Genomic DNA, 26209 nt, shown 5'->3' with positions numbered 1-26209 from the left:
TAAAATGAACCTTCAGCAGTCTCTCTGGGTTTGTTTACAAAAACTACATAACAAGTGACACATTACAAACAATATTGGCTGCAGAATAAAAATGAACTGTAACATATAGCCTAGGACTGGTCCTCACTGAGAGACAGAAAATTAATTTAAGCCGAATAGAAAGGGTGAAAACTAATAAAAGAGTAAGAGAATTAATTTGAAAGCCAATTTAAAAATTTAGTTAACAGCCAGAAGTACTAAAATTTAATAAAAAGCAAAACTACAATTTGGAAAACCATGTGCTCTTAACCTTCACAGTTTGAAAAATAAAAATAATCACTAAAATTTAAAAGAAAGCAAAACTTACTCATCAGTGAGGGGCCGTAAACTTAGCCGCACATGTCAGAAGGAAAACAGCTCAGCAAAACTAACAAAAACACTTAATTAAACAAAATTTTAAGCTGGAGCTACTCCTAACTTGTACACCACGGCTCGGAGTCTTTGCCACTCTACCGGAAAAGCCAAACGCCTTCAAATGGTCAGTGGCCTCTGCAGCCAATAAACCACACACACATACACTATATAAAACACACATGAGCCGGGGAGATATAGGTATTGAACCGGCTCAGAATGAATGTAGTAAACCACTATATAATGACTCAGAAACTGGTGAATAAATTAGCTATGTTGGCATCAGTATGAACCAGAACATATATATGTATATGTTTTTATATAACTATAGATCAGTTCACTATGTACACTGACTAATTTAGCTATTAATGTTATCACTGAAAGTTTTTGGTTTAGTTGAATTTTAGTATTGATGGAGTCAATAAAACTCTAATGTATAAATATTATTAGTAACAACTATCGCTCAGTTTGGCTAATTAACTTCCAAATATTATCTAAGCTAGAGTTTGATTTGAATAAATGCACTAACCTCAAAATAGATTATGTAATTTATTTTTGTTGTATATTTCATGTAGACATCCACAAAGGCATCAGATGATCTGTTACAACTGGGTAACCCATTTGCTGACATCTTCTCTGGAGCCCCTACTCAGCCTGCGCCTGCAGCAGTTCCCCCTGGCAACATGTGGATGACCAATGGTACTATTAATAATTATACTGGTGTTGTATACATGTATTCAGTTCATAAAAATAGAGCTAAGAAAATGTTTTACAGATTTGACTTGGTATTTAAACTTTCTTTTAATTTTGTGCTTCACTATGTAGTTCAGTTTTGTGCTTATTTTAATGTGATATATACAAATTAATTCTTTTTGAATTTCTATCTTAATCAGGTAAAAGCTCTTTTTTATTCTAAAATATTTTTTTCTTTGTTATTTTATTTAGTTACAATGTCTAAATAAACACTATTCGACTAATCTGTAGAAGTTTATGTAGTTTTTTTACTGCAATTAAATTATGTCTGTAACATAGGAGAAAGCTCTAGATCAGAACTAACAAGACTCTGTAGATAAATTACTGATGATAGTCATATAATCCTAACTCCCTTGGTTTAAGAATTAAATTTTACATTTTACTGAAACAAAAAAACAAATTTTCTTACAGTTCTTTTGTAGTACCACAATATGCAACTGAAGCAATTTTGGGCTAAACATTAAAAAATCAAATACCGGTAGTGCCAAATAGACCCTACAACTAAAACAATTATATCAGATGGGTGAAAAATTGTGAAAATGTTTCAAACATTTCAATTCTCTTTATGGTAGAATTGGGTTCTTCAATAAAATCTTGTTACTATTTTGATAAAACTCTTAGTTTTAGTGGATTCTACGTTTACTTGTAGAGTTAAATAATGCCAAGATATAGTGCAAATAAAGGAATATCATCAGTTTGGTGAAAAAACCTCAATAAATCGATGTAGGAGAGATGAGTTTTTATTTTGGTATTGGTAACAGAGAGCTCATGTACAATTATTCAGTAGGACAGACAGTGAAAACAATATTAAACTCTAGCACAATATTGGTCAAATAGTGTACACCCTAGTCCTCTCTAGTCTCAGTGTTTGTTTCATAATAACTATAGGAATTATTTAATTGCTTTTATGAAATTAATAAGTCTTTTAAAAACACTAATGTTTAACTATAGTGATGTTCAGTGTTATATCACAAACAGAAAGATAATTAACACTATATTTAAATTTATTTTATTGTCCACAGGAAAAGAACACTGATATAATATGACTTGAAGCTAATGAATCCATTTGCATTAGTGGCAAACCTTATTGTTATAAATATATATGGTATATATAAAAAGTACATAGTGGTAAATTTTGATAGGCCAATGTGGATTGTTGTATATTTATATATAGTTTTTCTGCAGAATATTTTACGTCTGGTGTTTTTAATTATCTTTGAAATACTCACATATATTTATTGATGGATAATCTCTTACATTGCATTACTGTTGCAATTTGTCTGAAATGTACAACAGTTATTTTATACCTTTACTTGTAATTTATATTTATTTACGCTAAATGAAAACAAATTTCAACAGCATCAGATTCAGGATTGAATGAAGCTGAGTATTGATCAAATGTTTGTATACAAAAGAAAATATAATAAAGTATCCAACCTGATGATTTGTGAATGGCCTATACTGAGGAAATTTAACTGCTTGATAGTTCCTCGAAACTCTCACCACATCATCAAGTTTTCAATTAATTGTTGTTGCAGGTTTCAATAATGGAGCTCTTCCAGCATCTACAAATGCTTTTGTGAGTGACACAGCATTCTCGTCTGTGTTTGGTGCAGGTGACACTGCTACTCAACCTGCAGGTAAGTGCATATATCTGTCTTAAAGTTCACATGTAGACACTTATTAAAACATAATTTGAACAGTTGCGCTTAATAAATTGAAGGTCTAAATGGAGTTTTAATTCCAAATTAATATTTTTTATTGTGTTTTTATTTCTTAATTCTTTTTGTTTTAAAAATGTGAAAGGTATTTATAAAAAAGCTTAATAAATACTTACAGACATTGTAGGCATTTAAAAATGTTCTGGAATCTCAAAATAATAAATTTTGGGCTTTGAAATAATCAACAACACGAAATGAGTGAAACAAAAATATTACTTAGATTAGCCTTCCTTAACCCTTATAACGTCAGTGTATCTTTTCACGACTTCCAGCAAACGGCACAATATAAAAAAAAAAAAATTTAAATGTGTAAAGTTCATTTTTATTTTTACTTTCTATAATTATGGTAAGTATAAAAAAGTAAAAATTTTAAAATTATAAAGTCACTGTACTCAGGATCGTCAATGTTACGAGACATGTTATTTATCACTAATAATGAACACGGTACTTTGGAATTATACCGACCACACCCAGACATGAATTGTTATTTGACATTTTGCTTCTACTGATTACTAGATTAGCGTAGATCAATATTTCATCAATATAAAACAGGAATTGTCTTATCGCAAACCCCTCCCCATCCTCAGACAGAGGTCAAAGTCGAGCGGTCTAGTAGATAACGTGATTGCAGAGTCTCGCCGCCCGTTCAGCTGGTGCGTCGCTTTGTTGTACTTCCGTGTTTTACCTCTACATTTCTCCAAACACAAAAATTCAACAAAAACAAACATTACCAAACTAAAACTAAACTCTTTATTGAAAAAACACTCAAAACTTGTTTTTATTCTTGATCACATTCCGCCACCCAAAATGCGAGTGCCTCCGAAGGTGCTGCCCAAGCCCGCGCTGATGTCAACGAAAGAAAAACATCCCTCGAGATAGTACCTATCAGTAAAATATCAAATTCTAGAGGATCTGATCAGAAATATAAATTGAATTGTAATGGAAAGGCAATTATGTACCGCGCAAATCATGTGATGCCGCGTGGCTTGTCGTAATCGGGATTCTCGAGAAAGATAAGATAACAGCGACAACAATACCGATCACAATGCCTGGAGATGCTTGTAAGTTTGTAATTAAAGAGTTGTTTTTTCGTTCTATCATGTTTGTTTAGCTATAAATTTATATTTTTGTGTTCTTCATACTGGTGTAGTCGGTATAATCCCAAAGTACCTGAACACTAAATAGGTGACACTAAACACTAAAAACACTAAATGAATACTAAAACTAAAATATCAATACTTTTAACAAATAAATAAAAACCATATAAACAGAAAACACGACGAAGGAAACCGACTCAGCGATGGTTAGACACGCACTACCTGAAGCCAAACTGCAAACAAAAGCGCGCGCGCGCTGTACGGCGTCTGTGCCGTGTGGCGGGGAGAGTGTCTAGACACCGCGTCTATTGTTTCAAACAATGTAACGCGACAGCTATATTTTGACGCTTGACATAGGTCAATAACCCACACACATGGTTGACGCATACCGTTAGTGACATTGATCGGATTTAAAAGGAACTTAAATTTGCTATAGACGCAGTTTTGTGTCGATGCGCCGTACCGCGTCTTTGCCGTTTGGAGATAGTTTGTCTATGCGCCATACGGCGTCTGTGACGTTATAAGGGTTAACTTTTTCAGGAATCAAGATTATTCTCAAGAATAGATTTGTGTAGAATTGTTGATGTGAATAATAACTTTTCAATATCAAGTAAACTATCCAGTTTTCAACCAATAAGATCATTTTTTTAACAAATTTTTAAATTTTGTTTTTAACAGTTTTTTTTTTCAACCCCTATTACTTGAGTAATATTTTTGGTATTCTCTTTGTAACACTCTGTATATTTTCTTATGAAACTGAACAAGGAAATGTATTTATTAGTGTGATGTACATATTGAGTGTTCCTTCAAGTATGCAGTTACTCATATTTCCTGTAGTCACTTATTGTTTTCAGCATTAAAAATCCATTTAAAATTTATTTTACCATAATAATGATAATATTAAGACATTTGAGGTGCGCCAATAAACAACATTTTAGTTGTAATCTGTTTTGTGGAAACAATATCAAACAGTTTAATTGATATTGTATGCCACTAAACAATATTTACATGTTGCTACCAGTTCAACAGTTGTAAAACTTGTAAAATTGGTTATCAGTAGTAATAAATAGATAATCTTACAAATGTTTTGTACAACAGGTATATCATATTAGTATTGGTTTTAGTAATATATATATATGTCAGTACTGTTTTTTATTGCAAGAGATGTTGCAGTAAATAATACAACACAAGAGATGCTGCATCACATGGGTTTTGTTATGACTTGTTTATTTAATATTTTTAATTTGGAATTATTTGGAAGAAAATAACATTGTTCTTGAATTAGTATGAAAATCAAGCAGATCTAAATCATTTAGTTTGAACTATTAATACAGAAAATTTGGTTTACCAGTTAATGTATGTATTATTTTATTTCTAGCTTACTTGGCCTTATTTTCAGTGTAGCCATAGTTCCAACGATATGTAATTGTGTATTTATTGTTGGTTACATTTGTGTTAGTAAAATTCATAGTTGGTTGAAACAATACGGAGATCTTTCTTTGTGTTGATGAAATTGTTTTGTGGTGCAAGCTGCCCCAGGAGCGCCCAATCCCTTTATGGCGGACTTTGGTCCCCCAGCAAATGCCCCTGTTCCCACCGGGGATCTATTTGGAGATACTGCAGACTTGTTCAGTGCCGACGACCCTGCCAACGCCTCTCCTCTGAAGAACGCAACTCCTCCTCCCCCCCGTCCACCTCCTCCCTCCAGCAGCACTCCTAACACCGCTTCGCCGACCCCCAGCAAGAGTGCATTTGATGATCTGAACGACAGTATACGCATGGCACTGGGGTCTCCCTCCCGTCCCCCACAGCCACCGGCCCCTGCTCCTGCCCCTGCTGTAGGGGTGGTGCAGTACCCTCTCCCCTCCTACGGTTCCCCTGCCAAGCCGCCGATGCCCATCTCAGGTGAACTCAACTGATGTAAATAACTGACTGCTTCTTGCTGTTGTCTTGCATCTTCATTTTGTGTAGATACAGGTCCATCCCTGAACATTGTTCATTTTTATCTGTTTGCCCCTTTTTTTTAGGAGTGTGTGAATATAATTTATCCATTCTATACCATGTTGCAATGTATTAACTTAGTAGTGCAAGTATAATTTCAATTCAGCTTAAAGAATAATGTACAATATAAATTAACAGAAACATGCTATCTTTTAGTCTGGATGCGAATTAAGCTGCTTGAATTTATCTGATAGTGGAGCTTATATGAATAATGACTGTACTTGGATCAGATGCCAGGTTCAGCTTGCAGCTTCATTAACGCCACAGATAAATCATTGTAGTGATTTAACACTGTGATATTTCACTAGTTTTATAAATTTAGAAATGGAATAATAATTTATCGTCTCTTTATTTATAATATCAGCAATGTTATAAACCTAACAGCACCAGCAAACATGATTTAAATTTATTAACTGATATTTCAAACATTGTACAAATTGATGTTATAATTTTGTTAGTAAAAGAACTCAATAACATATGTTTGGTTTTCCGTTGAGATATAATCCTAATAATATTATAAATTCAAATGTGCCGTTGTTTGTTTGTTTTGCTTTCACGTACAGGTGCAAAATACAATACAATTTTTCTGTATACACTATTCAACGGGATTGTACATGAACATTCTTAGGGTTCCTGGAATAAAAATTGGCCGATTCTTATTTAGAAAATTGCTCTTGGCTATGCATCGCTGGCTTATAAAGTACTGAAAAATCCCATCTTAGTCTTTAAAGTTACAAAATAATATTGAAAGAGCCTGTTAAATATAGTCAACTGTTCAGTGTAAACATTGTTTTATACTAGCAAAACCATATGTTTTCATTAAGTTAACCACTATTTTCAATTTGTTTACACTTATAGTGTGAAACCATAGAGTAAAAACATCTAGCTAGCATTAAGAAAACTTCTTATTTCAACCTTTACCTGAAATCGCTGTTGAGCACAGAGTAAGAAAATATCCACTTATGAAAGTTAATTGTTTTAGTAAAAATACACTTTTATAAAACCCATCTTAGTTTTAGACAAAAGTAGACTTCTAAGATCTAAATATTTTCTTGATCGGAAAACAAAGCAAAATACAAGTATGGAACACAAAATACTAAGACCGGATTAAATTACAATGGCCATAAATATACACTTTTTGATACATTTTCTTCATTGTGACAAAAAGGAAATCTAAAAATTGGCATCAGAAATATAATAAATTCGAACAAAAAATTCTCATACAAGGTATGGCAGAAGAGTAATTAGACTAGTTTTTATTTGAACTATTTAAATTTATTTTTACACATTGATTTTATCACTTTCAAAGTAGTTTCCCTGGGCAGCTATTGAGTGGTGGAGGCGCTGTTTCCATTCTTCATAGTAGTGCTGGAAGGCTTCAACTGATATTGCCTTTAGTTCCTCGGTTACGCTCTGTTGGATGTTTTCAATATTACCAAGATTCAATAGAAACCGAAAGAAGTCACAGGGACTGAGATCTGGTGAATAGGGGGGCTGGGAATCACAGAATACTTTATTAATAAAAAACTGGTTGATAGAGATTGCCGTGTGGCAGGGGGCATTGCCATGATGTAGCATCTAACGGTCTGATTTGATTTGACGCGAAGTACCCTTTTCCTGAGCCACTCAAGGACTTCTCTATAAAAGACTTGGTTAACAGGTTGTCCTGGAGGTACAACTTTTCTGTGAACAATTCCCCTGCTATCAAAAAAATAAATACACATGTCTTGATTTTTTATTTGCTCATGCGAGCTTTTCTTGTTCGAAGAGATTTGTAGGGGGGGTGCTGCTTTTCAGTTTGTCGGTTTTTCTCAGGATCATACTCAAAAACCCATGATTCGTCACAGTGGTCCTGTGACAAAAAATGTGGGTCATCTTCAAGAACATCAGGGCACACTTTCATGCGATTGTCTTTTTGTTCACTTGTCAGATTTTTTGGTACCATCTTGGCACACACCTTTCTCATCTTGTGTCAGAATTTGATGAAGAGTGAAACATTTCAAACACAACTTTTATCATGTTCTACCGGACTTATAGTCACTGGACAAGGCTGAAACTTGTCTTGGGTCTTTAGGAGAGACCAAAGTACAAGTTGTGGTAAGGAGAAGGTTGCAGTATTACCAGATCGCTCTCGTTGATTCCAGTCTCATTACTGTTCTGCCACACCTCGTACATTAGCAATACCTACAAAATCGCGTGCTAAGCTGCGGGTAACTGCTGTAGTTTAATAAAAACTATAAATAGTAAGTTTTTAACAAAGAGGATGGTTTCAATTTTAATGATGGTTTACATTGTAATTAGACGTAACAATTAATTACATTAATTAACAAAGTAAAATATTGATATATTATTAAAATTACAATAAGTCTGTCAGAGAAAATTTTTTTAATCTTTTACAAAATTAAAACAATCTTTACTTCATGTGTGCTTGTCATATTGATAAATTATAAAAAGAGATTGTTATAGCCAACAGACCTGGTACTTGTGGTCTTGAACACTGTCAGAAATACCATGATAATTTGAAAATCTGTATGTTCAAAGTATAATTAATAATATAATAACTTTTTAAATTCCATTCATTAACATTTGTTGACATTTAAAGTTCTCTTCAAAATGTAATGAAACTTCCTTTTGTGTTATGACACACTCCTAGTTCTTTTAACTATAGTGTTTTTTCCCATTTTATTTGTCACTTTGAATGTGTTTTTTCTTTTGGTAATATTATAGTTCCATGTATAAAACTTATGTTAACAATGGGTATTTGTTAGTATTGTTATTACGTAAGTGTACTTCAGTGTACATTAAGTCATTTAATTATGTGACAGATCTCTATCATACATTTACCACCAATCAACTGTTTTCAAACACTTTCATGTTACATGTGTATATTTTCTTTTCAAATAGAGAATATACAATTATACAGGGTCAAAGTTTGCTGGGAAAGATCTTTAAAATAAAGTGTAATTTGTCAGGGTTTTATATTTAAAATTTTAAGTTGGATCCAAAATGTTGTATTTTTGGGCAGTGGTAATCCTGTGATACTAATCAAAAAATACAGTTTTGTACCCTGCAGAGGTATACTGATTTTGGTCTTTGTAGGTGCGGTTGTTAAGATGTTATTATGGAGTATCTAACTTTGTTCACCCTGTATGTTAGTTGGGTAGCTTGTGAAGCAATAATAGTATTCAATTTATGAAACAGTTGTAATTTATTAATGTATACAGAGGGATGAATTTTAAATAGTTAAAAAAATTGAGTTCTGAACAAACTTTAGCACGAAATATCAAAAATGTTAGTGTTCACATAAATTTTTTAACATTAATATACTAAAACAGAGGTAATTTCTTTGATATATCAAGTGAATTATTTTGAAAAGCAATATGCTTTTTATAATCGTTAATAAATAATTTGAAGTACTGTATAAAAAATGCTGTTATGATAGATACAGCTCAATCCAGAAACAATTACTTTTATAATCTTTCCTGGTAATAATTTTCAGAAATTGTTTTTAAGTTCTGATGTGTCTATTCCCATTTAGCTCTTGAAAGAAAGAAAAAATAGTTCTTGGTTCAGATTATCGTAAACATTTTTTCCTTCTCCCACAAGGTAGAAGTGACACTTGAAAACCATTTTGTCAAACACTTAAACACAGAGATATATTTATTCAGCTTATATTAGTCTCCCAAGGAATATTTACCTATTGCTCAACAATAACCGCAAAAGTTGTAGATAATAAAGTCCTAAAGTTCTGAGTCATATCTACACCTCTAAGAATAAGCAGTAAATTATAATGGCTGCAAAGTTAAAATAGATTAATTTATTTTCATTACCTCTTTTACACAGAAGTAAAGGAATATGAACGATAATACAAGTAACAAACTTTACACAGAATCAAAATATTAAAATGCATAAATTATCTTTGCCTGTGTAAGAAACCCTGTTTAGATTGTCAATTGGAGGAAAAACTGAAATGTAGCAATAATTTATTTAGGCCAAATTATAAGAAACATAATAAACAAATAAGAAATAATCAATGTGTATATATAAAGATATATGTGGCATTTAATATTTGTGGGAAATTTGAACTAGTCCTGTTCTACATGGTCAGATATAAAAGATAATACAAATTTTAGGTTTTTTACTTAGTAGATAAATGTATCTGCTTTTTGTCATACATTAAAATTACATTGTGAAATAGTCTCCTAGAGAAAAACTAAAAGAAATCAATAATAACCTATCACAGTGTATATGATAAAAGTCATCTTTAATGAAAATTGCTGCCGGTAGAGGACTAATATTTCACAACATGATCTAGAAGTAAGAAACGAATTATGTTTACTACAACACAATAGGCTACTGATTAATTGACCGAATATCCCAGAGCCATTGTGCTGTGACAACTGGATGCTATAGGAAAGGCGACTGCCAAATCAAATGTAAACCCGAAAGTTAGTTGTACTCTTTGTTTTGCAGAATATTGCAGTCCATTCTTATGCTCCTTGAGTAACACTTTCTTCTTTACCACGTCTTTAGCTTTCTACACCACTCATGTACATCATTCATAATTTCTTACCAACAATTACCGAGTAAGACGTGTTGTCATTGAGGTGTAGGTGACCAAGTGGAACTTGTGTTTGAGTTTTTTAGTTTCAGAGTGTGATACAATTAAATGGTCTGAGGTGTGAGAATGTGAGATAATCTCCTAATAACAGTTTCTGACCTCAAGGTTGGATAGTGTGACACATTGCTATGACTCTGTGCAACTTGTTTTTAGGTTTATAAGCTTCTGGGCATGGTACAGCTAAATGAACTAGAACATGGGGATAATTTTTCCCATCAATAGTGGGAACTTCTTACTTTTAACATGAAGGTGACCAATGAACCATGGCGCAACTAAAGTATATGGGCTGTAAAGACGGACATTTCTTACCACTGTGATTGTTATTACTTGGAGATCTTTGATAACATGATCACAAATTTTTTTACAGACAATTATTTTCAGGCTATACTTCTTTAATATTATGTTAAGCTAAAATTCTTACATAAAACTTGTAAGAACAGGTCATCGTAGGGCAAATTCAGCTTGTTAATAACTTGATGGGGCAGCTGTACAAATATATAAAAATAATACATGTGATAACCAGTAACTTGCCACTTATATCTATTTCACTGTATATGATGATGTCGTGTGTTGCAGCCGCAGCACCTGGAGCGGGGGCGGGGGGACAGACAAAGGTGCTGACTGGTGACCTTGACACCAGCCTCGCCTCTCTCGCCGAGAACCTTACCATCAACAAGGGCTCCACTCCACCTGTCAAGTGAGCAAACAATCGATTAAAAATTAAGTTTAGGAGCCTTGGGACAGATCTGTAATATTTGCAGTTCATGAAGTAGATTGTTCAAGTCAATCAGAAGTTCGTAACAGATAACACTTTGCTTTTTATGAGAAGAAATAGGGGAAGTATACATACATAACTTATTTAGGGATCCAAACTTTATTGTTGATAAAAATTATATTATTTTAATGCCAACCTGATAAGCAATCTCAAAAAGGGGTATTTTAATGTCCTTACATAGTTTCTATATATCATAGCTATGATTAATTAGCTATATATATACACCAATTAACACGTTGAGTGCTGCATGCCAAATCGTAAAACAGTGGTACGGGCCTAAAATTTTTTTACATAAAATTCTTATATTAACATACATGGACCTCAGAAATGTTGATAGAAGTCAGCTGAGAAGATTCTATGGTGCTGATAATGACGTCACATTCGGCGTCGGGTAAACCCGTCACCAGGCCCACAGATGAGACACACATAATTTTAATAGTTCTAAGTTAAACAAAATGAAGTACACAGATTTTCTTATTGAAGTTAATTTCTTTAACACTTTTAAAAGTTATTTTTCAGGTTCTGGGAACAAAATTAGTCAATTACAAAAACGTCGGGTATACCTGTCATCAAGCCACTGAACTTAGTTTATAAGCCAAACACAAAAAATAAGACGAAGAACAAACATTTTTAAGTTAGCACTGTAGGATATTTATTGTTAATGTTTATTTACACCACACATGTGTTGTTTAGAGCTATTTACATCCCCACCTACCCCCATAAAAAGGTCCAAATTTTATTCTTTGTGGTACTTGTCAAAGCACCGCACTACACACAATGCTGGCTCTTCAGGACACTGCGAACAGAAATACATGCTTTCTTTTCTTTTCCCTTCTCTGCTGCACACTCTGCACCTTCTTCCTCTGGATTTTCCACCAGGAGTTTGAGAAATTTTCGAAATGGCATGTTCAGTCAGTCGCTGTCTTTTTGCTGGGACATTAGGTATGTCGTCTTTTGGTGGAAGAAGTTGCTCAATGATACTCAACCTAAAGTCATATAAGGGAATTTTCACTTCAGGATTTGCAAAGCAATAAAGGCGATAGGCATTGGTGACAAACATCTGCAATACGTGGACAAAAACCTTTTTATACCAGCGCAGGGACTTGTGATCACACGGGTAGTAAGATAAAAGTTGGTCATTGCGATCAACACCCTTCATTTTGGCATTATAGTGTATTATCGGAATGGGTTTTTTTCATTTGTCCACGCCTGTTACTTGCCTCACCCATGTCGTTTTCAAACTCTGTTGATATATAATTGACAACTCTTTTATCTTTCCACTTGCCTACCATAACCCCCTTTGCATAACGTTCTGCTTTTTCTCCCTTCTTGAGTGTAATAGTTTTCAAGTCTGGTGGTGCTTTTTTTCTGTCTTTTCTGAGAGTTCCAGTGCAATAAGTATCTTTTTGCAGAAGTTCCCAAGCAAGTGTAGGACTGTTATAATAATTATCCATATATAATGAATGCCCCTTGTTCAATTTTCCAGTCATCAAATATTTTACTACTTTTGAGGTATGACCTTTCCCTGACAGGATTCCCTCACTCCCACTGTAAACTGTAAAATTAGTAACAAGGCCATCAGGTTCAGTCAAAGCATAAATTTTTATCCCATACTTATGCTTTTTGTTTTTTATGTACTGCCTGAAGCTAAGCCTGCCCCTCCACAATATCATTCCTTCATCTAGAGGGAGATCTTTGCCAGGAGAGTAAACCTGCGACATTTTATTATTAAATGAGTCAATAAGCAGGTTTACTTTAGACAGCTTGTCAGTGGTTTCCAGAGTATTATTATTGAAATGCAAACACCTCAAAATCAAAAGAAATCTGTCTCGACTCATTGAGTTCCTGAAGACCTTGAAATCAAAAAAATAATTAGTCTTCCAGTAATCTTTAATTCTGTTCAGTCTGACAGTACCCATGTGCAACAATATTCCAATAAAAGTTTTAAATTCATTTACTGTCAGGTCTTTCCAATCATTTATGCGTGACTGAGGTTCCAAATTGGGGCCAAAAAATAGTTCCCTGGCATAGAAGTTGGTAAATTGTATTATATTTTCAATTAGTATAATGTCAAACAAAACCAAAAGCGAATCAACTGGCCTATTATGTGTTGGTTTTGGCCAAAGAAGTTTGTTTTCCCCTGTAAAAGGGATATTACGAAGACCAGATATAGTAGGTCGGTGTGTATTCTTCCACGCTGTCTTCGCTGCTTGAAAGTTCATTTTCACTGTCTTCTGAATTGTTACCAGAAGTTTCCGCCATATTCATGAACAAAGTACACAAAATAATAAACAAACATCACTAAACACAGCACAATACAATGTAAACAATAAAGTATAGGTAATACACTGATATCAGAATGGAGGCCTAGACTGGCGCGCACAAAGAACAAAGGAGTAATATCTGAGGGCCTGACAGTGAAAACAACCTCCTCATTCAAGAGCCGAGGTCAGACTGAGCCAGTAACTGTGGAGGGGACAAGCGTCGGGTAAACCCGCCGCCAGGCTGCGGCGGTAGACAAGCGTGACGGGTATACCCGACGCGCCGCACCGAATGTGTTAATAGCTAATTAGTATTTATTGTTAGCTACAAGTTTTACATTCTATTTTCAAAAGTTATTTTAGAAATTGCGTTTCAATTTTTACCGATTCACAATTTTGCAAACTAATTTTATACTTATTTTTAATATAAAAAGAAAGCTTGTCAGAGTGTATTAGTTTTCTCGTATCTCTTTCTATGGGGACAACCAATGTTATATTTTTTTTAGTTTTGAGGTTGACAAGTTAATTTGTTTTTGCTGGTTAGTATTCCTAGCTCATTTCCCCTCAGTATGATTTTATTGATTTTCTTAAGGTTATTTGTTCTTGTAATAAATCTTGAGTTTATAAAAAAAGTTGTAACAATAAAGAATACACACATAAAATCTCAAATAATATACTAAAGTAAGATCTATATTTAAGCTTTGTAAGCACAGGAACATTCTAGAAGACTTCAAAAGAAAACTGTAAATATTTAACCCTTCAACGCACTATTTAATTTGAACTGAACACCCCCTAAGTGGTCCACTTAATTTCTTGTTTTTCACAGTTTTGTGAAAACATTACCTATACATACATTAAATGATTTTCTGTTAAACCTATACTTGTAAAAGTGATTGTATTGCTAAAATATAAGTATAAGAATAAGAATAAGAATTCGTTTATTGTCATAGAGCTTACACGAGCATCGACACAAGTCATGTATAAAATATAAAAATTAGCAAAAGTCCAGACAAGGAAAATTCAGTACCCAAAATATGAAGTTGCCAAAACAGTCACGCCACAATTTAAATTATTTTAAAATATAAATAAATAAATAACAAATTAAAACAGGTATGTAACAAATAAACAAATAACAACAACAAGTAAAACACAGCCTCAGAAATTACAACAACAGAATTATATAACATTGATAAATTTTTTAATATAGTTTGTATAAATAAAAAACCATGACATTAACATTTAAAATCTAATCATTAAAACTAAATAAGTTATGTCTAGAAACTAACAGTTCTACAGTCAAAAAATTCTTTCAATGAATAAAATGGATTGACTAAAAGCCAGGAATACAATTTTTGTTTAAATTCATTAAAACTATATTTCAAGATAAGTGGTCTTAAACAGTTGTATACTTTCAAAGCAACAACTGTGTGACTATTAATAGTTTTGTTTAGTCTATAAAATTCTATGGATACACTTTCTTTATTTCTGGTGTTATACATATGTCTGTCACTGTATGTCTTCAGAGGTTCAGGATGTTTGAGTATGTAGAGCACAATATCAAATATATATAAGTTAAATATTGTTTGAATTTTATTTGCAATAAAAATTGGTTTACAGTGAGCTAATGGTTGACAACGTGCAATAATTCTAATGGCTTTTTTTTGTATAGTAAAAATTTCTGATATCCTACTGCAGTTTCCCCATAGAATAAGGCCATATCTGAGCACTGATTGAAAGAAAGCAAAATATGCCGTTCTGAGGTAATCAGTGTGCACACAACACGTGAGACGTCTTAAGAGGTAAACAATCCTGGAGAGCTTAGCTGATAGGTGATCAATGTGGGATCCCCATGTTAAATGATCATCCACACAAACACCCAACAACTTCACATTATCCAACAATTCAATATCAGAATAAATATTGTAATTTACTTGTCTGAGGCTAAAAACTATATGCTGTGTCTTGTTTTCATTCAACAAAAATCCATTGGAGTTAAACCACAATGATGCTTGTTGAATGGATTCCATTGAAATTTGTTTCAATTCATTCAGATCATTACTACTACTTAAAATGGTTGTGTCGTCTGCATATAATATAGTTTTAGAATTGACTGAGAAAGGTAAGTCATTGATAGCTACCAAAAACAAAAGTGGTCCGAGAACAGAGCCCTGAGGAACTCCATACTCAACCAAGAGCTCTCCTGACCACCTTCCCTCGGCAAATACTTTCTGTCTACGATTACTTAAGTATGATTCAAAAAAACTAACAACATTCTCACTTAAACCATAATATTTCAATTTCATAAGGATGTCATTGTGATTTACACAATCAAACGCCCTGCTCAAGTCACAGAGAGTGGCCTGAGCAAAGTCTTTGTTTTCAAAAGCATTTAGCACAAATTTAACAAGGCTGTCTATTGCATCAAAGGTGCTTTTTCCTGACCTAAAGCCAAATTGTGACATACTCAAGAAGCCATTACTTTCCAAAAAAATGCTAATTTGATCGTATACCAAAATTTCAAATAATTTTGATAGTATTGGTATAACAGATACTGGGCGGTAACTATTTGGCTCGTTCTTGGGCCCCTTCTTATAAATAGGACAAATACGAGCTATTTTAAGTTTATTTGGGAAAACTCCCTCAAGTAGGCAGAGGTTCAAACAGTATGAAAAAGGTTCGGCTAAAGTTGTTATCACCTGTTTTATAAGAAAATTTGACATATCATATATATCACAGCTATTGGAGTTACTCAGACGCTTGGCAGCATTTATTATGTCATTGGGAGATATATGTTTCCAAGTAAATGAGAAAGATGGAATTAAATGTTTCCGAACAAGATCTTGAGTACTCGGAGCATGTTTTGACATATTTATTTTTTGTTTAATATTTTTCACGGAATTTATAAAGAAATCATTAAAGTCATCAGGAGGTATACCACTTGTTACTTTACTACCATTTTCTATGTTATTATTTATTATTCTCCATGCTGCCTTACACTTATTATTACTGGACTCTATAAGTTCAGAATTGTACAACATTTTGGCATCTACTATTGCTTGTCTATATTCTCTTTGTAAGGTCTTAATATGTTGCTGAAGCTCATTGCTGGTAGTATCTCCATTCAGTGACTTTAAAAAGAAAAGTCTATCCCTCATGGAAGATAATTCATTGTTGAACCACTTATTTTTTATCTGTGCATAATTTTTTCTAAACTTAACCATTTTAATTTTTTGTAGAAATTTGATATTATTAACTAAAATAGAAAATATTACTTCAAATACTAACTCTGCATTGTATTTACCTGAAATACAATGAGTGATCAGGCTCAGCCAATCATATGAAGCCAATCTAATGGCTAATTCATTGATTGCAGTTTTTGGAAAAGAGACTGTTTTATAGTTGGAATCAAATTTAACAGCTACAGTGTCCTGATATTTGTCATAAATTTTATTTGTCAGATTAATTAAAATTGCATCATGGTCTGAGAAAATAAAAGGAACTACATTACACGACAAAACATATTTTCTATGACAATTAACAAAAACATTATCTAAGCAGTTATGACCTCGTGTAGAGTTGTTGTTCAAGTGATAAAAATTATGTTGTCGAAGGATGTTGAGCATACCTTTGACAGATTTTTTATTTGTATTTACATCAAAATTAATATTTATGTCCCCACCGACTATGACAGTATAGTTTGGCCACTTAGATGTATAAGAAAGCAAATTTTCCAGGGTTTCAAGAAAAATATTGTAATCGCCTGCTGTGGAGTGGTATAAAGATATTATTAAAACTTTCAATTCATCTATAAAAACTGCACAACATTCAAAATGAAATTCTATGCAGAAACTATTCACATCACATGGTCTTGACTGAACCTGATCATTTACAAAGATCAGGCAACCACCTCTACTATGACAATGAGAATTCCGGCAATAGGCTGAGATGCAACTAAATCTACTTGGGAAGGAAGATGGCAATTCAGCAGGGTTAAGCCAATGCTCTGATAAACAAATGAAAATTAAATTTGAAACATTAGTTAAAGAGGTCTCTAACAGTAATGTTTTGTTTCTGAGCCCTTGAACATTCAAAAACATCCCAAAATAATTGTTAATATGGTTATTATGATTCTTATTTGCTTCACATGATAGACTATTGCTATTAACTAAGGCTTTGTTACATGGTGTTTGTTTTTCCTTAAAAAATAACTATTTTCAGCCTGAGGCTCTCTTGTAACATGATTGCACTCATTCACTAATTTTTGCATCAAAATAATTTTGTCAGTGTTTGGTGTATTAAAGCCCTGTACTGGTGAAGAAATACTATTATTCACAAGAGTTGAGGACAGCAAAGATGTTCCAGGACTTTCCTCCGGAGGGAGACAGGCAGAGTATCCTCGTAGAGGTGTCTGTTGGTTTGACTCTGAGAATTGGACATTTGGTGGAATTGGACTGGGACGACTGCTGTAATTCTTCCAAACTATTCTCTCTAGAAGTGGGCCTGGTAGTCTGCCTTGGGAAGAGTGTAATCCTGCCACTGCCACAGCTGTTCACAGTTGAAGGGGAACTGGTGGTATTCTCCTGTGGGGTTATCTTCAAAGTCATTTGACTGATCTCAGTCACAGATGGGCTTTTTATGTGACCTGGTGGGGGTGTCTGCTGGCCACTCTCACTACTATCCAAAGCCGGGGGATCCGCAGATGTTCCTGAAGGAACATTTGATGTTAGGGAACCAATAGCCTGGACTATTGTTCTGGCAAGTAATCTTTTCCCCATCTTGTTTAGGTGCATTCCATGTCGAGTAAAATGCTGTTTTCTAAGCTGAGTATTGTCAGTAACACCAAAACTGTTCATTTCTTTAAGTTTCTTGTTTGAAATTGCTATCTGTTTATTAATGATATGTGTCCTTCCTAGGTCGTTACCCATCATAACTCATGAAATAAAGTAATAAAACAGGCCTAGGCCTAAACAATAATCCAAACCAATTTTAAAAACTGAATCTAAAACTGTTTCACTTCACTGATGCACATACGAGTATAAACTCACAATCAGATTTGTCCTAAACCACAGTGAAAATCACTTTCAAATAACATAATTGCTAAAATTACACTCAAAAGTAACATTATGAAATAGTATGTAAATATAACCAAACAAATAAACAGCTAAAGACAAACAATAACATCGTCATACCAGCAGACAAAGTCGCGCCACCTTGATCGATGTTTTTCGTCTACTATAAACTACATGTTGAACGGCTTTCGATACATAGGTATCGATAAACCGATAGTTCATTTCATCTTCTTTCCAACGATGTATAACTCTAATGTATTACACCAAAAATAACCGAAATATATTCGTTATAAGATCGGACTGCGCGATGCGTACAGCGTACGTCGCGGGCCGAGTTCAGCGGTAAACGCTAGACGTACGGCGTACGTCACGGTCCATCGAAGGGTTAAACCACTAAACATTTTATAAAATAAGCTTCTTAGAAAAAATTTCATCAGGATCATGTGTATGACATTTAGCAACTTACAAATATACAACAATAACATTTTATCCATTTTGCAATCCCTCTCGTGACAGAATTGTTTGGAGATTTTTTTTTTATTTTCTCCAGTCATGGCTCCCAGAACCGAAAATGCTTATTTTGTTTTGCTTATTTAAATGCTAAAATTTTGTATTTGTAAAGCTTTTAAATATGTGAAAGTCTTAGGGGTATATATAATATATATATATATATATATATATATATATATATATATATATACACATACAAACTTTGAACATCAGTGTTGTGCAAATTAAAGTCCAAACTAGAAATGCATCTTCAGTTTGATATTTCGAGAGACCTCATACTAAGTCAGAAAATATATTTCTATACTGCAAAACTATCTTTAAATCTGTAATTATTTCCAGTTTCAGGAGAAAACAATGATATTAACTAATTTTGAACTATTTCAGACTAACAGTACTAAAACCTGTGTAATTAAAAAATAGTTTGAATCATTCTAGTTTTGTAAGAGTAGTATGTAAAATAAGACTACCAATATCTTGGAAAATAATCATTTATTAGGGTCATGTTTTGTTCTTTGGGTATAAGTCTTTGGCTTACTTAGCATCCGTTTAATTATCACTAAATACATGCATGACACATTTGTCTATATGACTTCACTGCTTGTAGTGAATCTTCTTATACTTACACTAATGTAATATAATGCTTTGATTGTTGTTTGTTTGTTTGTTATCAGAGGTGTGCAGTGGAATTCACCCAAAAACACAGGTAAGCCTGGACAGACAGGATGGAGCCCACAGCCCATGGCTGCCACCACAGGAGCTAACTACAGGCCCATGGTGAGTGCTCTTTGTTGTACCTGAACTTGTCAATTTGGCATACTTTTCACCTCATATATATGAAAATTATATGAATTATTTGTTTATGCAAGCTGCCGATATCAATAATTTCGTACCTTAACAAGTGTTTATTAAATAGTTTTGAAATAAAATAAAATAGGTAATTTTATTCAAATTTGATGGAGATGTGCGAGTATAAAGGCTTATCCATTGATATTTCTTAAGCCAAATATCAACACTAATAGAGTTTACTCATAATATATCCTGCAAGGATAGTGTAACATCTGCAAAGTGCAGAGGTCGGCAAGTACTTTTTAAATCTGTTTGCAAACGACTAAATTTTTAACTTGAAAAGGTTGCAATGGTATATAATGCAAACAAATTTATTATCAGTTTTTATAACTAAAGTATGAAGTCTGATACATTACGAGGAGATTTATTATTGTGACATAAGTCTTGGACTTCAAACCACGCTATTCCTTTAAAGCGAATTCTGTTTAAAAACTCCATAGTAAAAGACGGGCTGAGAAAAGAACCAGATCTGTCTGTATACTTAATTTGATATCAGTAGCCTTGTCAACAAACTATATATATTGATTTACAAAAAACAATAATTCTTTGTTGATATTTCAATTTATTCAAAACTACAAGAAATTATAAAATAATAATCTAATTGGTAAAATTTGATACTCGCACATCTCTAAAATATTAGTTACAGCAGTTGACAAATTAGTAATTATAGAAATTATCATGGTAATCCCAAATAATAGTTTGCATAAGAGCTTCCTGAGTGCCAAGTAAATTAATCAAGTATGCTATTTTGCACTGCCCTTGCATCACAATTATGCATTGCCAATTCAATATATACCTCTAAGACTATTGTTGTTGTTTAAATGTAGATTATTTGTTGCACCTATTAAATTGTAATTTTTATTGTATTATAATAATATAGACTCATCAGGGTGTCCATACAATGTTCCTCATCAATATGTGTATCGTGCCAGTACCAAGCACCAGTGGCTAACTATCAAACACAACCAGACAAATTGATATTTTTAGAGGTCAAGACAGGCTCTAATATAGTGTTTTTTTAGTGATATCCAGCTTACAAATGAATCTACAAAAGATTCACAGCTCCACTAAGAAGTTCACTCCTACCACTTCAGAAAAGTTATACTAATAGCGTTGTAATAAAAATTAAAATCCCATCATAAGATAAGTGGAGAATGACTATCACACCCCTATTCTGCGTATTGCGTAGCTGCTCATGGTACAAGATGATTCAATTCAATAAGTGGACGATTTGACAACACCGAACATTTAAAACGTTTGATAGTTATGGTAGATATCAATGTAAACATGCTAAACCACAACAAACATACAACCAAATTGAATTAAATGCTGACATCTGCCACCAACTAGGATGACTCTATAGATTGTGTTTGCACAAATATCAGCCATGAGAAGCTAGTTACATGCACAATTCACGCACAGTTTTCAGATTAAACGGCCCAACCCTGTACAGTCCATAGTCAAGGTGTAATTCTGAGACCAAATACTATGAATCAAAGTCTACAACCAGAAAATCTGAGGGACCTAAAACTATTGCTCTCAAAAGTATCATGGAAGGGTTTACAAGAACCTCATCTGTAAACGAAGCATGCAACATACTTGACAGTACTCTCCAGATAGCCTTGAATTTAACATGTCAATTTAACATGTGAATTTAACAGAAAGCTTCGAATAAAAACAAACCAAAGTATTTTGTAGATGAAGAAGTCTTCAGATTTAATGGAAAACTACTTAGAGACACAAAGACAATATGAACAAAGAAGCAAGTAAAATAACAAAGCAGAAACAATACATGGAAAGATTGTATCATCAATGGCTAAAAATAGTTATACCCCTTACAGCTATCTTCAACAATTCATTTAGGGAAGGAATTTTTCCATCAGGTACGAAAGTACCCAGTTTCTTTCCCAACTTAAGAAAGGAGATGTCAACATAGTTAAAAATGACATACTTGCTTATGTCCGCCATATCTAAAGTGTGTGAAAAAATAGAGCTTATAAGGCTCCTGAATCATTGTACCCAAAACAATCTACTGGCCAACAATCAACATTGTTTCACAAAAGGGAAAATCAACTTCTACAGCAATGATTACACTGGTTGAAGCTATTATTGATGGCATAGAAGAAGGCAATCTGACTACAGCCATTCTAATAGACCTAAACAAAGCATTTGACTGCCTCAGACATATACAAATAATAAAGGATAAGTTTTAAAACCATTCATCTCTATTCTATGATATGCCTCAGTATCTAAGAGATCTATGTACTCCTCTCTGTATGCAGGTGATACCATCCTCCTCCTGCATTTATTAGAGGTCAGTGGATCAGCTTGCAGTAAGCTCATACATTGCTTTCAACACAGCATATGAATACTGTTCAAAAAATGACCTTGTGGTCAATCTATAAAAAACCAGACAATTGGCATTTGGGAGAAGAGCAGCTGATATCCTAGTAATAGATGACAAAATAACCTGGACTGCACAACTTGACAATATCTCCAAAACACTTTGTACTGTACTTGTATCCACTCACATAGTATAAAAATTAAGGAAAAAATATAATGATTTTATAAACAATATTAAATTTTAAATTTCGCATATTCTATTTTTATTTTCGAACATAAACCTTAACCAGGGTTTTCTCTTCAAAATGAGATAATGGATGACACCTCGTATTTCCTGACATCGAAAGGTTCTCGTTGCAGAAAGGAGGATTCAGACTACACAGCATTGTAGCTAACATATCAACAACAAAAATTCCTCTGGCCGTGAGAGTCTCAGTACACTTACTTCTGGATATAACTCGTATTCTCCTTTTCTGAGTCATAGTACGCTATTATCAAAATGTAGATTTTTTCGGGGAGGAAATACTTTTTACGTATCATCAGGACTAAATGTTTTACCTGGTATATCAGACTTGGAAATTCCCTTGACCGATTAAAAGCCACCTCTGTTTTCATTCTCCACATATAGGTGCAAAGACAACTGGGTTGGAACCATGTTAGCATTACTTCAATCCAGTTCATGTTGCGACTTATGACGTTCCTTCTTCCTTACTAGTCTCTTTCTATAATTTTTTTTTTTTTTTCGTTTAGAATTGTGTAGGCTACAATTTCCAATCAGTTTTCTTCTCACTGTGGTATGTGCAACAATAGGCTTGCCGGATTGAGAGATTTTTCTAAGATCGTCTCAGTGTTGGCTCTATTGTTCTTCCATGTCTCGCATTCGAGAAACGTGTGCTCAGCATCATCTGGGCAATACTTTAAATTCAGGGTGTGTTGTAGGACCAGCTTGTATAAGTGTGCATTGAACAACCTATGGCTCATTAACAGCTGAGTCATGGTAGTCTGTCGAGATAAACGTTTCAAAATGTATATTTTATTCAATGAACAAATTGTAATATGAGGACTTTCAGAAAGTAACAGATGTTTTGACATGGTGCCATCTTGGCATCGGATGTTCCTACACTCAATAAGCAAACAGCCGTGGTAGATTGTACATTATGTCTATCATACTTTGTATACAGTGAAGTGGTGAAATGAGAATTTTAATTGAAAATCCCGCCAGTTGTGAATTGTGATCTGTGATAAGATTTCTGTCTGTGGAAAATGACAAACCAATTGAAATTTATCAACAGTTTTGTTTTTCCACGGCAACGCTCATCCATTTACAGCCCAGTTATGGCCCCAGGTGACTACCACCTGATCCCAGCGATGATGATGTGGCTTGCTACACAACTATTTTACACTGATACTGAACTGCAAATAGTAAAAATATTTTGTTTCACTTTGATATTTTTTAATTTCATAATGTCTGTTACTTTCTGGACAGCCCTCTTACAAGATTCAGTCAAATTCAAACTAATGTTACTTCAAAACCTAAATAAAATAGTTGTACTGTTGCTAAAGTTTTCAAAATGAAAATCATTATAAAGAACACTTAGGACTAATATGTAAATATTGAGCATGGACACCCTGATCTTGTAGTGAGAGTGAGAGTGAAGTAGGCTTGCATGTTTGCTTTGCAGGGCCAAGGCATGACGAGCCCTGCGCAGTTCCCCACCATGCAGCACTCTCCTCTGGTAAGTATATTGTGTGTGTCGCACTGCCACTTCCACTGCAACTGCTTGCTCTAGCATGACTTATAGCACAAATAGTGGCTTTTTTATTACAGTCTTTGTTAAAAAGGAATAAAATTATGCAATTTTAAATATATATGTACCCCGAATTTATTAATAGATGTTAAACTAAACAATTTAATTCATGTTAACTACTGAGAATAAATTCTATTTTTAACAGAAAATGTGTATTAACCATTTTAATTCCACTCAAGTTTTGGAGCATAAGAAAGGGAAGCCTTTTAAATGGAGTTTAGTACCTCAAAGGATAGGCCATTTTTAGTCATATATCATAGTTTTCATTTTTAAAACTGTTATTTTTAATTTACTAAATCAAATATAATGTTGTTTCATGAAGCTTGAATATTTTGCTATACTGAGTTTGAATTCTATGATAATTCGGTATAATGGTGCACCAGCAAATAAGAAAACCATTTACAGGTGCTTATTATATTGTTTGTCCACAAATGTAGATATAACCACAAGTGCCTAATATGACTAAAATATTAAAATATTAAATAAAGATTGGTTTTAATTAAAGGTTTTGGAATATTAACGATATTCAACAAAGAAAGCTATTGAAAACTAAATACAAATGTATATTATTTAGGTAATTGTGTCATAGGTATGAATGCACTAGCTAGGGAACTGTCCACCATGCACTAATTAGTTTATAGTGAATGTATTATATTTACTATTTGTAACTCCTCTCAGGTAGTCATCTTAAACCTTTTCGTTGCACAACAAAGATACACAAGCTCTGATATTGGGCTGAATCCGTTATCACAGTTTCATTATACTGTGATTGCAGTTTGTTAATTGGCCACTATTGTTGTCCCTTGATAGTTTATTTCACATCTAAATAAATCTTAAACATTATCTTAAACGTTATCTTGTTGCTCAGAACAAACCCTGTCAGCCCAAATAGTTGCTTGTCAAGGTCTGGTTCACATTTGGCTATCTGTACAGTTTATTCAGTGAACTATTTGCATTATTTTCTTCTTCAGCTACTGTTAGTTCTGTGTTAAGTTCTTATTTAATTATATAATAAGATTAACTGGAATAAAATAGATTAATTTTCAATGAAACTTTATTAACAAGTTTGTGATATAATTATAAATATATATATATATATATATATATATATATATATATATATATATATATATATATAATTATTAAGCTATAACTAATTATAAGTTCAAAGAATAGTACAAGGCCATGCATTGCTCTAGAGAATGAAGATTTACTTTATTAGCATGCTGCGTCTTTTCATCTAATCCACTCAAAAGAGCTTGGTTAATGTTATGCAGAAGACTTCTGCGTTGATAGTCGTCACTCATGGCATTAATATACCCACAAAATACCATGTCTGTTCCAGAACAAAGTTAGTTTCTACGGTCTGATACTGTGACAATGTTTGTATTGTGTTGACCTTGAAAGGAGAGTTTGTGTGTGACCATTCGATATATTGTTACTGAGATTAAGGTGTGATATAGGATTGTTCTTTGATGATTTCCTCATGTTAATATCCCCCCCCACCATCGTAAAAATAAAAAAATATGAAAAAGCTGTTAAATTTCATTAGTTTGTGGTCCTCTGTGGAAAGTTAGGACACCCAGCATTGATAGCACAATTTTTTTATTATAGGTTTTCTGTTGTAATATTTACAGGACAGATTTAAACATGTGGAAATTTCTCGAAGAGAGTGTGGTTATTGTGAATCTTCTGCCCTCATGAATTTTCATTTTCAGTTGCACACGCCAAATCTCCAGATATTGTGTAATCTATCACATTTTCATCCTTTATTTTAACTCAATCTTAACTCATTGCACTTTCACCATACACATCACAAAGCTCATGTAGAATGTGTGCAACTTAGGTGCAAAAAAACACATCACTGACTGTATCTTTCATGTGATGGGCTATTCATTATCCTGATCATTTTAAAGAAGCAAAGTGAATATATAGAACTGCAAATAGCACAGCACTTGTTCACAGTGTATGCCAAGAAGAAATGTACATGCTTGTTGTCTCGTATTACGTTACA

The 26209-nt window shown here is 33.4% G+C and overlaps 1 protein-coding gene across 8 annotated transcripts in view; it reads left to right on the top strand.

Moving 5' to 3' along the window:
* Positions 1-26209, top strand: part of LOC124359502 (phosphatidylinositol-binding clathrin assembly protein LAP) — a 121717-nt gene that overhangs the window by 85017 nt on the left and 10491 nt on the right. For 6 of the 8 annotated variants that reach the window (XM_046812290.1, XM_046812285.1, XM_046812286.1 and 3 more), the window contains 6 exons: positions 966-1089; positions 2682-2783; positions 5492-5866; positions 11160-11280; positions 19870-19972; positions 24070-24123. In XM_046812290.1, coding sequence (XP_046668246.1) covers positions 966-1089; positions 2682-2783; positions 5492-5866; positions 11160-11280; positions 19870-19972; positions 24070-24123 — 879 coding nt within the window. The remainder of the gene's footprint in view (positions 1-965; positions 1090-2681; positions 2784-5491; positions 5867-11159; positions 11281-19869; positions 19973-24069; positions 24124-26209) is intronic. The other 2 variants (XM_046812287.1, XM_046812291.1) reach the window with 2 other exon arrangements.

The sequence above is a fragment of the Homalodisca vitripennis genome, chromosome 4 (assembly GCF_021130785.1).
Source record: "Homalodisca vitripennis isolate AUS2020 chromosome 4, UT_GWSS_2.1, whole genome shotgun sequence".
Classification (NCBI taxonomy): domain Eukaryota; kingdom Metazoa; phylum Arthropoda; class Insecta; order Hemiptera; family Cicadellidae; genus Homalodisca; species Homalodisca vitripennis.
The sequence above is the reverse complement of the archived record's forward strand: the minus strand, read 5'-3'. Positions and strand labels throughout refer to the sequence as shown.